Source organism: Leptinotarsa decemlineata, unplaced genomic scaffold (assembly GCF_025532065.1).
Source record: "Leptinotarsa decemlineata unplaced genomic scaffold, Ldec_3_MD MMD2_tig00026336_RagTag_RagTag, whole genome shotgun sequence".
In the NCBI taxonomy this organism is placed as follows: Eukaryota; Metazoa; Arthropoda; class Insecta; order Coleoptera; family Chrysomelidae; genus Leptinotarsa; species Leptinotarsa decemlineata.
The window spans coordinates 14,388,837-14,404,755 of NW_027412692.1; the positions used below are offsets into that span (position 1 = coordinate 14,388,837).

General features: G+C 34.5%; 1 protein-coding gene across 2 annotated transcripts in view; it reads left to right on the forward strand.

Annotated features, from left to right (window-relative positions):
• The window catches only part of LOC111507309 (kinesin-like protein CG14535), a 306,053-nt gene that overhangs the window by 283,219 nt on the left and 6,915 nt on the right, over positions 1-15,919 (forward strand). For both annotated transcript variants that reach the window (XM_074183245.1, XM_074183246.1), the window contains 3 exons: positions 6,220-6,313; positions 9,612-9,809; positions 14,027-14,242. In XM_074183245.1, coding sequence (XP_074039346.1) covers positions 6,220-6,313; positions 9,612-9,809; positions 14,027-14,242 — 508 coding nt within the window. The remainder of the gene's footprint in view (positions 1-6,219; positions 6,314-9,611; positions 9,810-14,026; positions 14,243-15,919) is intronic.

Here is a 15,919-nt window from a genome sequence, read left to right on the forward strand (position 1 = left end):
ATGGAAATGGCACATATATTTGATGATCACATTTAACAAATATTACTATCAACAAAGTCTATAATGAAAACCAATATTTAAAAAACCTGAAAAAAGAATATAATACCAAATTAATATTTCATGTCGTGTACACTTTTATACACGTTTTGATGTAGTCAAACTGTAATGAAGTTCCTGCTATCCCTATTATCCTAAATACAAGAATTTTTCGCATATTTCTGATACGAAGGTCTGTGATTAGGTGGTTTAGCGATGGCTTCGTTTATGTGATCTGTTATACAATGATGAATCATTCACAATCAATGAAGATTTTTAATGGAGTTTCGTATATCAATCGCATGTCGTTATCATACAAAAAATAACTTGTCCAAAACAAGCATTGTTCCCAAACGCATGAACTGCCACACTTTTCACGACGCGCGTTTCACCTACCAAAATGACGTCTTTAGAAGTCTAATTAGACTTGTGAATAATTGTTCATAACATTTTTTGATACAAAAACTTTCAATTTCGAACACAAATGAACTCAGTAACTCGATTAAAATGCTTCAAGTTTGTAGACTGTCCCTACATTGTTTTCTGAGAGCGACCGAGAAAACCTACCAGCCTCTAATTAGCTGTTTGTTGAACCAGCAATTTCTGAGATTTTTTCGTTTTTCACTCGCAATCACATTAGCATAATACCATTTATCACGATTTTTTCCGATTTATGTAAAACAAACGTATTTCTCGTTTTTTGAGTGCAATCGAGTTAATGAATACAATTGCAGGGTAATTTATTATTTCGGAGTAGTAGTGTCGCAACAGCTCAGTGCAGTCTAACGGGGGAAGTCAGATCGACTCTGATATTGAAAAGGAAATATTTTATTAGTTTTTGGGAAAAAGCTTTTTTGGCATTCTATTTCTCTCCATTATTAAATACAAAATTTGCCAATCTTGGATGAGAATGAAAATTCTTCACAAACATATGTAGATCATGCTCTCAAATTACGAGGTCTAATTTCTTGACCATAAAATAGATGGACGAGTAACGAACAGGTGAATATATTGAACGACCACCTTAAGCGCACCCATATGGGCAGAGTATATCGGTTTCAACAGGGGTCTTCTACTTTTGATGTAGTTACCATGGCTCATATACCATCGATAAAAAATTTAATGAAAACACTTTCAGTCCAGTCAGTCGCCTTCTTCCCAGATAATTCTATCACACAGTACCAATGTTTATGAAAATTTGGTTATGTTCTACATGCCCTCTACTGCAACACGTGTTGCTTTTATCGTGGGGGTGTATATCATCCCCAGAATATTTCGAAACCTATTATTGATATGTAAAGTATAATGTGTATTCACCAATGCTGCAATTGAAGGAATGAAGGAATTTTTACAAACGTACCCTTCAAGACAAACTATGGCATCTGCGAGTAAATTGTTAGAAATGCAGAGACATTTGGAAAGTGTCATTTTTACCTTATTGGGGAAACTCAGTAAACTATTGTTTTGAGGCAAGACTCCGTATCTGTATGTTTCATTAATAATCTTAAAATACACTGTTGGTATTGGACTACAGTCTACTTTCATTGGAAACATGTTCGGAGTTTTCGGGAAGCAACACCTAAAAAAGTCCATTTTCATCGTCTACATACGAATCGCACATTAAAAGGTAACACCTCGTTGATCCTTAGCTTGCACAAGTTTCGACTTCTACAGGTTGACGTTCGTAGGGGGGCGACGGCTTATTAACGGAAATAGATGTTCAACATAAATTTAACGAAATTGCAAGTAAACTGCATTCAACGGTCTCAAGATCTATTATAAGTTTATTCAAAATATTTCTCGAATACGTACGCCACTGTTTCTTTCCCCTAACTTTCGCATCTATCTTCAAGGCGAAAACTGATCGGCCTGCAGTAGAAAAAGGCGCAAATGTAAAAGTCGTGTTCAATCTTTTCGAGACTTTAAATTTCTTTGAATGTTACTTTTCTTTTCACAGGAATCTACAGTTTCACGGTAGGAGGTTATAATTTTTTTCTACTAAATATTGAGTTCGCTTTAATTCGTGCATTGATCTAGAAAGTAGTGAATTTGTTATAAATATATGATTTTTATTACTAACAGTGAAAAACTGTTCATTTATGGTATCCATCTACTTACTGCTCAGATAGTGAGACGCTTCAGATATTTTGTATTTCAGGCACGATTCGCTACATGGTACTTTCATCAATTGGACTGGTACATCAAACTATTCTTCAATTTTTTTTGTATGGTAGTAGGTAGTAGGTACAAATCCTAATTCGATAAATGACCTATTCTAGTAAACATACGGCTGATCGCAGAAACCTATCACACACACGCACATCATCATAATCATCTTCAGGATATGACTAAATATTTGTTTGAAGGTGATTGACAATGTTTCGTGATGAATTTCACTAGTTCGGACTTCCATTGTCTACTATATAAAATGATTTGAAATCCCTGAAACAAGTAAAAAAGAATAATTAAAAAAGGATAGCTGAAAATAACAATTATATTAAGCAACAATAAACCTGAAATGAAATGATAGTGAAATAACCTACAAGTAAAAATATAATAATTGAATAAATAAAAATTAAGGGAATGAAAAAAGAAAATAATAAAAGAGTGTAGAGATTCCAAGTCACGTTAGTTCACGACGTTTCGATTGTTGGTATCTACAATCGTCTTCGGGTGATGACTGGACTGATTCCTCCGAGAGATGACTATTTATAGGTCGTTGAAATACTTTCACTTTCTCTGCTTTCCATTTTCCGCTTCATTGATTCCGTGAGAGATGACCGTTTTGGCGGGAGTTGGCCATTTTTGTTTGATGAAGATCCGCCAAGACATGGAGAATACCCACAACAGAAAATGGGGGAAGGACAAGAAGGACGTTCCGCTTAGACCGATCATCAGCTCCAGAGATTCGGCTACTCAAAACTTGTCTAGATTTTTACTTCCCTTAATACAACCATTACAAGGAAAAACATCGTCTTTTGTGAAGAATTCAAGGCATTTTGTCGAACTACTAGGGTCAATTGAGGTTACACAGGAAGATCAACTAATTAGTTTCGACGTGGAAAGCCTTTACACCAACGTTACGGTCGAAGAAGCACTCCAAATCATACAGAGAAAGCTATCTGAAGACGGGAACCTGAAAGAGAGAACGAATCTACCTATAGAAGTAATTATGGAATTACTAGGATGCTGTGTACGAAACTGTTATTTCCAACTGAAGGACGAATTCTTTACACAAGATGAGGGACTGCCAATGGGATCGCCACTTTCACCAGTCATAGCCAACATATATATGGAGTGGTTTGAAACTCTGGCCATTGAAGAAGCCCACAACAAACCTCGAGTCTGGTTGAGATATGTTGACGACACCTTCATAATATGGAACCATGGGAATACTGAACTAGACGCCTTCCTGAAACACATCAACAGCGTGAGACCATCCATCACTTTCACAATGGAGAAGGAAATCCACAACGAATTGCCATTCTTAGACGTTTTGGTGAAGAGGACCGACACTAAGTGGGAAACATCTGTATACCGAAAACCCACTCATACGGGACAGTATCTGAACCACGAATCCAACCACCATCAATCGGCAAAAAGAGGAATCATCAAGACTCTATTAGACCGTGCTTTTGGGCTTTGTAATACGAAGGAAGGTCTCGAGAAGGAACTAGACATCATCAAAAATGATCTTCAGCGGAATGGATACTCCAAAGCGATGGTAGAAAAGACTTTGGCTAAAAGACAGCAGGAGCCTCGCAAGGAAGAGAAGCCGTCACAACCAGTGCTTGCACTTCCCTACATCAGAGGATTATCGGAGAGAATAAGAAGAATTGGTTCCAAGTACAACATCAGAACCTGTTTCAGATCCGGTAACACTATCCGTAGCAGCCTCACGAAAACCAGGCCCCCAAACGCGGACTGCGATTCCAAGAATTGCATTTACCGGATACCCTGTGAGTGCGGAAAATCCTATATTGGTGAAACTAAGAGGCCATTGAATGTTCGCATTGCCGAGCACAAGAAGCACACACAGCGAGGAGAAACCAGCAAATCAGGAATAGCAGACCATGTTTGGACCCATCAACACAACATCGAGTGGTCCCAAGCTGAGATTTTGCACAGAGAGGAACATTGGTTTAGGAGAAAATTTAAGGAAGCCGCATACATGTTGTCCAAAAACGTATTCAGCCAGGCCAGCGTAGAAATACGAAACATATGGAAACCCATCATCAAACGAAAAATGGCCAACTCCCGCCAAAACGGTCATCTCTCACGGAATCAGTGAAGCGGAAAATGGAAAGCAGAGAAAGTGAAAGTATTTCAACGACCTATAAATAGTCATCTCTCGGAGGAATCAGTCCAGTCATCACCCGAAGACGATCGTAGATACCAACAATCGAAACGTCGTGAACTAACGTGACTTGGAATCTCTACACTTTTTTATTATTTTCTTTTTTCATTCCCTTAATTTTTATTTATTCAATTATTATATTTTTACTTGTAGGTTATTTCACTATCATTTCATTTCAGGTTTATTGTTGCTTAATATAATTGTTATTTTCAGCTATCCTTTTTCAATTATTCTTTTTTACTTGTTTCAGGGATTTCAAATCATTTTATATAGTAGACAATGGAAGTCCGAACTAGTGAAATTCATGACTAAATATGTCATCTCCTGAAGATGCTAACTTGGTTAACGAATCGCGCGTCGATGTGGTGAAAGTATCTTCAGTAGAATAAAAATGAGCAAAGAAATAAAAAAATTATGAGGCAATACAAGAATGAACAATAAATGAGAAAAACTTTAAACGAAGCTACTTCACGATGTTTCGATTGTCAGTATGTTATTATATAATCCACAATCGTCTTTGGATGATCCACTCATTATATAACAGTTATACTGTTTTGCCAATCCATTTCGTGTATCTCGTATAATCGAACTCCATTTGCCAATGCTCTGTTTATTTTTGGCACTTAGCAACATTGCCAATGCCATTTTTCAAATATCCAGATTATACATACAGTCGGCACAAATAATACATATTCATCATGAATTCGGGCATTCTAAATAAGTTAACTAATGCGAAATGAAGTGGGTACCCTTCCTAACAACCTAACCTTAAGAGAAAAAATTGCTTTTATTTTTGAAATTCATTAGAAAGTATGAAGTATGAATAAGTCTCTACCTAGAGTCCCCTTACAATGAAGCAAAACTTATACAAAAACAATGCTCAGTGAACTCTTGTGTGTCTGATAATTTTTAAAATTTTGTATTTTTTTACATTACAGTGAGTGAGTGTATTTTTTTTGTGTTGGTATCTTCAAACCATTTATGATAATTTTCTCATTTGAAGCTATTTAACTGCCATAAAAATTGGTATAACATCCAATCAACACCACTACTGTCGTCGTTCATCATTCGTCAATAATAATCTTGTTCAACGGACACAAAACGAAACCCGACCAAGTATTGTTATATCAAGTCCGTTCGATCTCTTCCCTTAAAATTGATCGGCTTCGTTCGGAATTTTCATCAAATATTCCAAACGTTTCTCGATACTCGTAGCCTGGGCTTACATGAGAACTAATTGAATCATGTCCATCCAGTGAAATGCGCCATGATTAAATTTTCAAAGCCATGAACTTTATCAGCCTTTCGTTAGTTATCCAGTTTGAACTTTGAATAACTGTCAAGGGAAAGAATTGCCAATGAGTGGAAGTTATAATAAAAATCAAAATATTGTCGTTCTGCTATTGATTATATTTCCCACTGAAAATAACTTCATTTTGTAGATGAATCATCAAAGTATTTTTTTTTGGTTATGTGCTTATCCAGAGCAAGATTTAAAAAATATTCAACCCATTGTGTAGTTTGTCATTACGAACCATTTCAAGTACCATGTCTAATCTGATGAAGCCGAGGCAAAAACAGCAGCCCCACAATTAAGCAATTTCCCTCGATTTTGAAGAGTATTTACGAGTGTCTTAATATTAAATACGAGTACATACAGCGTTTCATGATTTCAGAATTCTCGTTCAATTATAAACTTTTCGTCGAGCCGCGGTCTCTCCAAACCCTAGATGGATGATGTGAATTTGCACAAGCATGACTAGTTTCGAAGTTATCTATATTCCCGTTTGAACGTGATTTCCTAACAGAATGAATCTTGTTTTCAGACGGAGGTGTGTTCGAGTGCTCTCACGGACGTCATTCATGCCGTAATCAACGGGACTGATGGTTGCCTTTTTTGCTTCGGACATGCTGGTTTGGGTAAGTGATCCAACAGAAGAGACGAGATGGATCCATACAATTTTCCATTCTTTCGAAAATTTCATTTCAGAAAACCTGATCTGAACTACTCATAATATTAAGAGGGAAGACTTCTTTGTCTTTTGTCTAGACTCAGTATTCAACCGGTTTCTAAAGTTCAATTGCCTATAGAATCTACATTATCGGTGAATGATATAATATAATAAAGTATAAATAGTATAAAAATTTTGCCTATGAAAATAAATATTCAGTATTCGATAGTATTTAAATTAATCGTATCATAAACGAGGAATGATTGTCTGAACCTCTGAAGGCAACCGGAAAAATTATCTAACTTACAAATAACAAAGCCGGTTTTCGAGGATTACCTGCAAATTTTCTAATAAAATTGTACTTATACTGATAATCTGAATTTAACGACATCAGCAAAAAGTCTTCCAAGTTCAGGAAAGATTCGAAAATGTCGGTAATCCCTCCGAAGCTTCGAGAGAGATATCTCTCTTTATAGGCGAAGTATTTATTCGAAAGTGGGATTAGAGAGCTTATCGACCCCTAAAAATGCCTGAATCCGATACAGTGTTTTGTATGCATACGCTGCCTTTATATAGAAAGTCCCATCAAATTGCAAATTTTCCACGTGCACGACGAACTATAGCTTGTTGGATATGCATCGATATTTTCAATGCATCAATCTCATGCGTTAGTTGGGCCTGAAAAATGAATTATGGTTTTATTGTTGTTCCATTTCGGTAAGTTCATTGTTATTGTAGTTGCTCAAAAAAATTAACATACTGAATTTGTCTTGTTAAAATTTGTCTATGGGTAACTAAATTGAAAATTCTTTACTGTGCAAAACATTAGCTGTTGATAAACCAAAGAAATCGTTTCTAAGTCTATTTTAGGATTTATGTGGATAGTGAGTTCACTTAAATCGTTTAAACAGATCTATAGTCCGTTCATAATTTGTCGATAGCACAAAATGAGGGCCCAAGTCATAAAACGGTCGTAAAACTCGTATAATCATAGGCGGAGGTTCCTGAGGTGTTTATTCATTAAATATAAAGCTTCAGTTTATATTCGAAACTTGCCTTGAAAGGGTGAAGTTGTTACGAACGAAAATAATTTTTGGTTTAGTACATTTTTTAATCGCATTTAATTTACGGCTCGTTGGTGTTTCGGCGTCTACGGCAGTAATTAACGTCTCTAATATTTATTTTGCGAATTTTGTGCAGTGCGTGAGTAACTTTTTTTCATATTCCTACAAACATATACGTACCTTTCGTTCCTGCTTGTTTTGTTTGATTGCTTGCGATGGCTTCGTCATCATCATCAATATCATCAAGTTTTACACCGGTACTGTTGCGTACAGTCAGTAAGTCTGTCTATTCACCAAGAGAGAAGACTATTGTTTTGAACGTTCACGATGCTCTGGTTTCTCAGAATCCCACAAACACTGTTCAGAACATAATCAAGAGTTGTGCAAACATGACGGGCGTAGGGGAGTCAACAATATATAGGTTCCTATCAGAAAGAAAAAAAAAGGTATAACTAACCCAAATACAAACGAATACTTAAAGAGGGGGAGAAAACCTATTGAAATCGATGAATTTGCCAAAAATGGTATTCGAAGGAAAATTCACGAATTTTTTTACAAAAAAGAAATACCCAACTTAAACGAAATTTTACAAGAAGTTAGAGACGACCCGGATTTGCCTCATGTCGGACGAACCAAATTGTGGCAAGTTTTAAAAGAATTAAATTTCCGGTGGGAGAAATCAGACCGAAAATCACTTTTGATTGACCGGGAAGAGATAATATGTTGGAGAAGAAAGTAACTAAGATCTATACGAAAATTTCGGGCTGAAGGAAGGCCAATTTACTATCAGGACGAAACGTGGGTAAACGCAGGTCATACTCTCACAAAAATTTGGACAGTTAAAAATATATCAAGCTCCAGGCAAGCCTTTATGGAAGGTTGGTCTACTGGTATTTCCCCACCCTCTTGTAAAGGCAGTAGATTAAAAGTTTCTCACATTGGCAGTGAAAAAGGATTTGCTAAGCATGGTTTGTTGGAATTTGAATCCAAAAGCACAAAAGACTATCACGAGGAGATGACAGCTGATGTTTTCGAAGAGTATTTTGAGCAGATGATTGAACATATACCACCAAACTCAATTATAGTATTAGATAATGCACCTTATCATTCACGACTAGTTGAAAGACTTCCAACGACTGCGTGGAAGAAACAGGATATCATTGACTGGCTGCGGAATAAGTCCCTGCCTTACGAAGATGGAATGGTTAAAGCAGAACTTTTAAAAATTGACCGGCAACACAAATCTAAGTTCAAGAAATACGTAGTTGACAAAATGGCGGAAAGACGAAACATCACAGTCCTTAGACTTCCACCCTACCACTGCGAATTAAATCCAATTGAACTCATTTGGGCACAAATGAAAAGCTATGTGGCTAGAAAAAATACGTCATATAAAATACAAGCTGTACGTGAATTGTTATATGAGTCTTTACAACATATTACAGAACAAAATTGGCGAGATGCAGTAAGACATGCAATAGAAGAAGAACAAAAAATGTGAGATCTTGACAATATAATTGATGCGACTGTAGAGACACAACCGCTAATTATTAACCTGCAAGACGACTCGGATTCCGAAGATGATCCTGTTTATTTTGAATTTGAATAGTTTTGTAAGTAATCGTAGTTTATATCATTTAAAAATAGGTATTAATTAAATAAATGTATCTTTTACAAATTGCAAGAAACTTATTATTTTTGAATAAAATAAAGAAATTTTTTTAAAATAAAAATACAGTTTACAGTACCTACAGTTTAAGAATATTAATATATTTATTTATTTAAAGTAACTAATGTTTTAATCATATACTCTACGACACTGGTCACTCATTTCCACTCAAAATACCTACATAATCGGATTAAAAGTCTTATAGCTGTATTGTATTTCTTCAGATACAAGGTGGGTTAGTCGAAAACATCTTAAACTGCCAGTTTTAGTTTGGTTTTTGTTATTATATCATATTAGCTGTCCTCTCTGTATTTCAGTTCTCTAATGAGGGTCAAACTTGCAGTGAGCTATCAATAAATTATGAACGGACTATAGTACATTCAATCGCTGTAAAACGCTGGAAATAATCAGAACAGATATACAAGGTCTAATGCAAGAAAATTGTCTATTTTTTCCCCTCATTCATCTGACATCTCTTTCATCTCTTATACCATGTGACAATGGAACTTTCTCCTGGGCTTTTTACTTCACAGGGAAATCGTATACCATGCTGGGGACACCAGACAATGCGAATACTTTGGGAATAATACCATGTGCAATAGCTTGGCTGTTCAAAGGTATAAATGAACAAAAACAGAAGACTGGTGCTAGATTCTCCGTAAGAGTGTCAGCAGTTGAAATATGCGGTCCAACCAATCAACTTAGGGATCTTTTGGCCGGATATTCTAATGGTGAGTGTTTTCGAACTTGGCAAGTTGATGACTACTTTATAATATTTTTATTTTGAAATCATTTTCGCTGGATATATTATTATATACCGATTATATCTGAGAATATCGATGTTGGAAATTGTAGATTGAATTGGGGTAAAGATGTGCTCCTTTCGTAATTTGTCTACTTGTTTTGAGAAAATTCATAGCTCACTTTGTAAAAAAATGGCTTACTTGAATCTTTTTGAAAAATCGAAAAAACATATCATTGTTTTTTCTGCAATAAGAATCGAAAATCTACTACTAAACGTAAATTAACTACAATCAAGGTTATTTTACATTCTCGATTATTCTTTCTGAAAGAAGATTCAATGTAATATTTTAATTCATATAATAATACTAAAGCCATTACTCGTGCGTGCATTATCTAACACAACTAATTCTTGATAAATCTAAATAAATCATTCAAGGAAGAATTGAAAGATCTCCGAAATTTTCTGTCACTTCGCCCCTTCCTATTTGAAATTCCAAATGTAATGTAAGGGTTGACATGTCTTTTATTTTATTTGCATGCGATTTTCTGGAAAATATTCCAAGTACTGTATTCACCGAAAATCTTTGTCGATGGCATGTTTCTATATTTTACACTTGATTCAATAATTTATCGTTGAACTGCAGAATCACAATCAAATACGTGATGGTAGTGCTGATAAATTTCAGTATTGCTTTTCTGTCAATGTGGAAAAAATTTGCTGCAGTGAATCTCTGGTGTAGTTGAGAAATTTTATTAGCTACCTTCTGACTAGTGAATTATAGAATTTTTTGTACTGCATTCCGTGACAAATTTCTGTGAATTCCTCTGCTTTTCTTGTCACTTTGTCTAAGCAATACACTGTATACATGAGTGAGATCTGAAAATTGAAAAATATCAATATTGGTAGTTTCAAAACTATATGTATGGAATGAAGATGACTCAAACTATTGAAATGTGTTCATATTGATTTGGAAATACATAAAGTGCTTATTGTCGACAATAGTAGAACAATATATGACAAAATCAAACAGAAATGGAAACACTGAGATTACTGTGATTACGTATATTTATTCAAGTAATATTTCAGTATGAAAATTTCACTAAATAGTTAACAAAACCGCAATACTTGTTTCACTATACAGTAGCTTCCTCAGGCCTGTTTCTAGTGACTGAATCAGTAAAACACATGATGCGGTTTTGTAAACCGTTCAGTGAAAAGTTCATGATGAAATGTTAAGATTTTTTTTCGTTGAAACTGATAACATCACATAAGCATACCAAATAAAATGACATTTGAGGAGTAGTCGTACAAATATAAACTTTTTATTAACCAACGTTTCACTTTTGTTAATTGGATTTTCGGCTTATTCTTGTTGTTATGTGTTGACTTCAAGTCGCATTGTAGCGAAGATAGTTATCTATAGGATGATAATTTTCTTGTTGATGTGCCGCATTGTGTCCGGAAATACATTGCGGTATATAACTTTACAGATAATTAATGTTACTGTCACAACCGACATCAGCCTGAAATCCTATATAAAATTCGCAAAAGAATTGTATACGAACCACGCAAGCTGAATAAATTGGTTTCATTGTTTTGATAATTATTTTTCAAGTGAACCACGAATGTGAACATCAATATGATAAACTTTAGTCCAGAATTATTATTATGAATGTTTCCTTCTTGTCTGAAGCAAGTAACAAGTGTACCAATTATTGAAAAATGACGAAAATGATGAAAAACCTCATCATACACGGACCGTATCGTTTTATACAATATACTTTTCAAGTTGGTTCATCAATACTAGCTTCCGCGATATCACCTATCAATTACGTTCAATTTTAACAAAGATGACACCACTAAGTATTAAATGAAAAGGTGTATATTTTCAGAAGAGAATAATTTTTTGGAAAAGAAAGGATTTTTGGTCCTTTACTTCTCCATTTTTTATTTTATATCTAATTTAATTCCATATGAAAGTTTGGAGTACAAACTGAATAGGACACAGTGTTTTTGTACATTTCAATGTTTATGAAAAATTGTTATTTTGAAAGTATTTTTTCTTTCGTGTAATGCATTGTTTATATGAAAGTACCTATTTCGACAGGGCTTATTCTTTCAGTTTGTTTCTGAAAAATACTTTTTTGCATGCATGATCTCTACATCTTTATAAAGATGTAGAGATCATGTATTTTTCATCCAAGCAATTTCCCATCTATTCAAATTGAATGAAATAATTCAACGAATTACTTTCATTCGAGATATTCTACACAAATGAACCATATTTTCAATTATTCCTGATGTGAATCAGAAAAAGTTTAGTATTCCAGTCTCGGGAAATAGTGGTTAAGCGCTCAAATGATTTACCTACGACGCTCGTCTTTGTTCACCTAAAAATAATGTGTTATGCAACACTCACTCACTAACATCATCTATATCTATGTTGATGGCCATCGTTGTCATAAATTCCGCCTGAATATTCAATTTGCCTTTGAAATTTTAATATATTCCAGCAAGGGTCATTACTAGTACATTTTCGAGTTGTATTGCGACACTTCGAGAGCAATGAATGACAATTCCGTCTGTTCATCACGAAAATTAGCAACAGATGCACCATAGGAAGGGAGAATGCCCTGAAGCATTACAGGCCAAAACATCGTCTTGGGAAACTCTTAACAAGGTGTCTTACATATTACCAGAACAGACTGCCACCGTCAGCGGATGTGTTTTATTGTGATAACATCGAAAACTTGTGAAGAACTCGCTTATGAAAAGTTTAGGGGCTTTTCTGATTTTTTTGATAAATTACCGTGTAGTGAAAGGTTTTGAACATCAAGAACTAATTGCATTTTTCGTATTACAAACTTTTTATTATACATTTTCGTCAATAAAACCATATATTAATATCTGACCAAAATGAAATATTCAAGATATTATAATATGATCTTATTTTTATTTCAATCTGGTTGAAAATGTTTTTAATGAATGTTCGGTTTTCTATCGACTAATGAGATGTGAACAGAGTTGAATTACCTATATGACAATAAAAATTAAATACGAAATACGTGTTGATAATTCTAAAAATATCATGACCAAAATAATCAATATTTGAATTAGTTGGTTAAACAAATGAAAAAATAAAAATTATTGATGATTATGCAATTCAAAAATATAAAAGTGTTACTTTGTAAACAAATTATTGTGACTTGAAATGAAACTGAAATAATAATTGACTAAACGAGAAGGGAAATGGCAATAATGCGTATACTTTACTCGAATCACCACTAGAAACTATGGGCGTCCTATCAAGCGTTTGTCTATTCAACGGTTTGGATAATTGTCATCTAAATCACTTTCGCATATGCCTGACTTCATGATGAGATACCTCTTCTTGCTGAAACGTAACATCAGTTGGAAATACTTTTGGCTTTGTCAATTATCCAAACCGGTAGGTAGGCAGACGTGGTCTTTTAGAATGGCCCACTATATCATCAGGTGGTGTATTGACTCTACATGCTTTTGAAGGTATACTTGACATCCGAAGTGTACGAAATACAACCGGAGTATATTTCAGAACTCATAAATTGGAAATGAGATGCTTGCAACGAAATTACCCCATAATGTAAGAAATAAATTTGTAAATAGATTTCATTATTGTCAACAAGTGAATGGTGAACATTTTGAACGTTATTGAAATAAACTGGAGTTATGTAAGAACGTGAGCTTTCATTGAATTGTATATTTTTTTGTCGAAGCAACTTTTCTTCACATTGTCGATAATGATAATAAGGATCTTTATTTACTTGGCGGAGTTTAGCATAGCATTCTTTCAACGATTCTGGAATGATAACTTGCATTATCCATCACCATCATGAAGTTGCTACTTTTACTGCTTGATGAAGTCTGCCTACTAACAGACGAAACGTGTGCTACTTTAGGTTCCATTCAAAATGAATACTACATTTCCACATTTCAATCGACTCAGTGGTGTACGCATATGAAACAGCGACTTGAAAACGATTATTACTCCGCTACTTGAGGAAATACATGCATTATAAGACCTTTTCATGTAAATTTTGTTCGACCCTGATATCTTGTCCCGTCGAAAAGTTAAATGCTACGTATATATTTTTTAATATCAAATTTTTGACATATTTTTTGAAACTTCCACACAAATGATATACTAAATATGTTTGATTTCAGATTCTGAGCAGTCACCAGGTGTTTACCTAAGGGATGATCCCTTATTTGGCAATCAGCCCCCACACTGCGAACTTCGAGTGCCCACCGTTGAAAAAGCAGCCCATTACCTCGATGCGGCTGTCGAATGCAGGTCCCTTTCGAGAGAGGATACAAGAGATTCACATCTACTTTTCACACTGCATGTTTATCAATACAGTGTCGCCGGCAAGGGTGGAGGTAATATGAATTAATTTTTTTTAACCTATTACTTCTCCTTCGAAAAGAACACTTCTTCTTTCCAAAGGTAGAGAGATGAGAAGTTTTTGTTCATTCTCACTTTAATTGGAATTATGAGGTTTCTCCATTATGGTTACAGCAACTTCTCGGCGAATGAAATTGCAAGAATAACTCAATCTGAATTAGGACAATTGCTATTAAGAAGCAGCTTTATTTATATTTAGAAAATGTCTGTCATGTTCGTTAATCACTTTTACTTATCACACACTTATTCTGTCAGATGCTTATACGAAGGAAACGACAATATTAGGTATCTCGGCTGAAATATATAATGGAAAAGGAAAACCAAATAACCATCAAGTATATATACCCCGTCATTTGAGTAGTCATAATACTGGTGACAGTTGCGTCTATAGAAAGGAGCTTTTTGAGCTACAAAATTGTTGAAACATTTCGAAAAATCTGATGACATGAGATCGGCTCTTTTTATTCTCAGTTGTTAATGGCGTATCACATTAGTTAGATTGTAATGTTTACTTTAGATATTTTATTATCGAATAGAAACGCCAACGTTATTTTCAAATTCCTACATGCTTATCTTTGGAGGTATTTATGTAACTCAGTTGTTTCATTATTATCATTATCAAAAATTTGCGTCCTTATGTTTTCAATTATATATATTATATCTTCTTTTATCAGTTTAAAGTTCGAATTTTTTTTATTCATGGATTTTAGCTCGTATCAATCATTAGAAATAACTTTTTTCAATTTACAATTTTCGCATTAGATCAAGTCGTCACAAAGATCTTTCGCCCGGGCCTCGGACTGATTAAGTTTGCCACTGATTACATATATTGTGTTTTAGGCGAATGGAATGAATTTGCTTATAAACAAATGAAAACGTGTTCAAAAAACCGCTCAGGAGCGGTTCAAGTTTCGGTTCAAGTTGAGTATTTTTTTTATATTTTCATATAAGGTGTGTTTTGTACCAGGGAACCAGGGACAAAAACCAACTTATTGTGAATGTGGTATCCTGTAAATTTTTCAATTCTTTTACTCTTCAGAACACATTCTTTTGTTGCCAAGACGTGAAAATTATTACCCAATGGTGTGTTCATGATAATTATTCATTTAAAAACATATAATATACCTTAGGCATTGTGAATTCTATGAATGCCCAACGCCTCCACCGAACGTTGGAAAGAAATTGGAGGAATTACCTACTTTCTTTGGTTGCTCTCATACATTTACTCAAAATACCTACGACGAGCTTACTCTCGTTCAAAAATGTACTCTGCAAACATACTTTACTTAAAAAAAAGTCAAAATCTAACAGTTAATCTGAGTCACAAACTGAATTTTGCAGCATGTCCAAGAAAAAGTTGTTTTCCAGCAGACATTCACCAGACCCTACGGTGAAGGTACTTTGGGAAAGTTAAATGTTTCGCAATGTTTCAAAGTATGCATTTTCTTATACGTATGTATCTCTCCTCGAAACGGTCTTCAAACTTAGCTTAATGCAAAACGAATATTTGGTGTTCACTACGTCTTCACTACATCGTGATATTTTTCATTACAAAATATAGTTTACTTATTGAAAATATAAGAAAATAAATATTTCGAAATGAAATCTCGAAAGATTCGTCTTTCCTAAAATACCTATACCGTAGGTTGTGG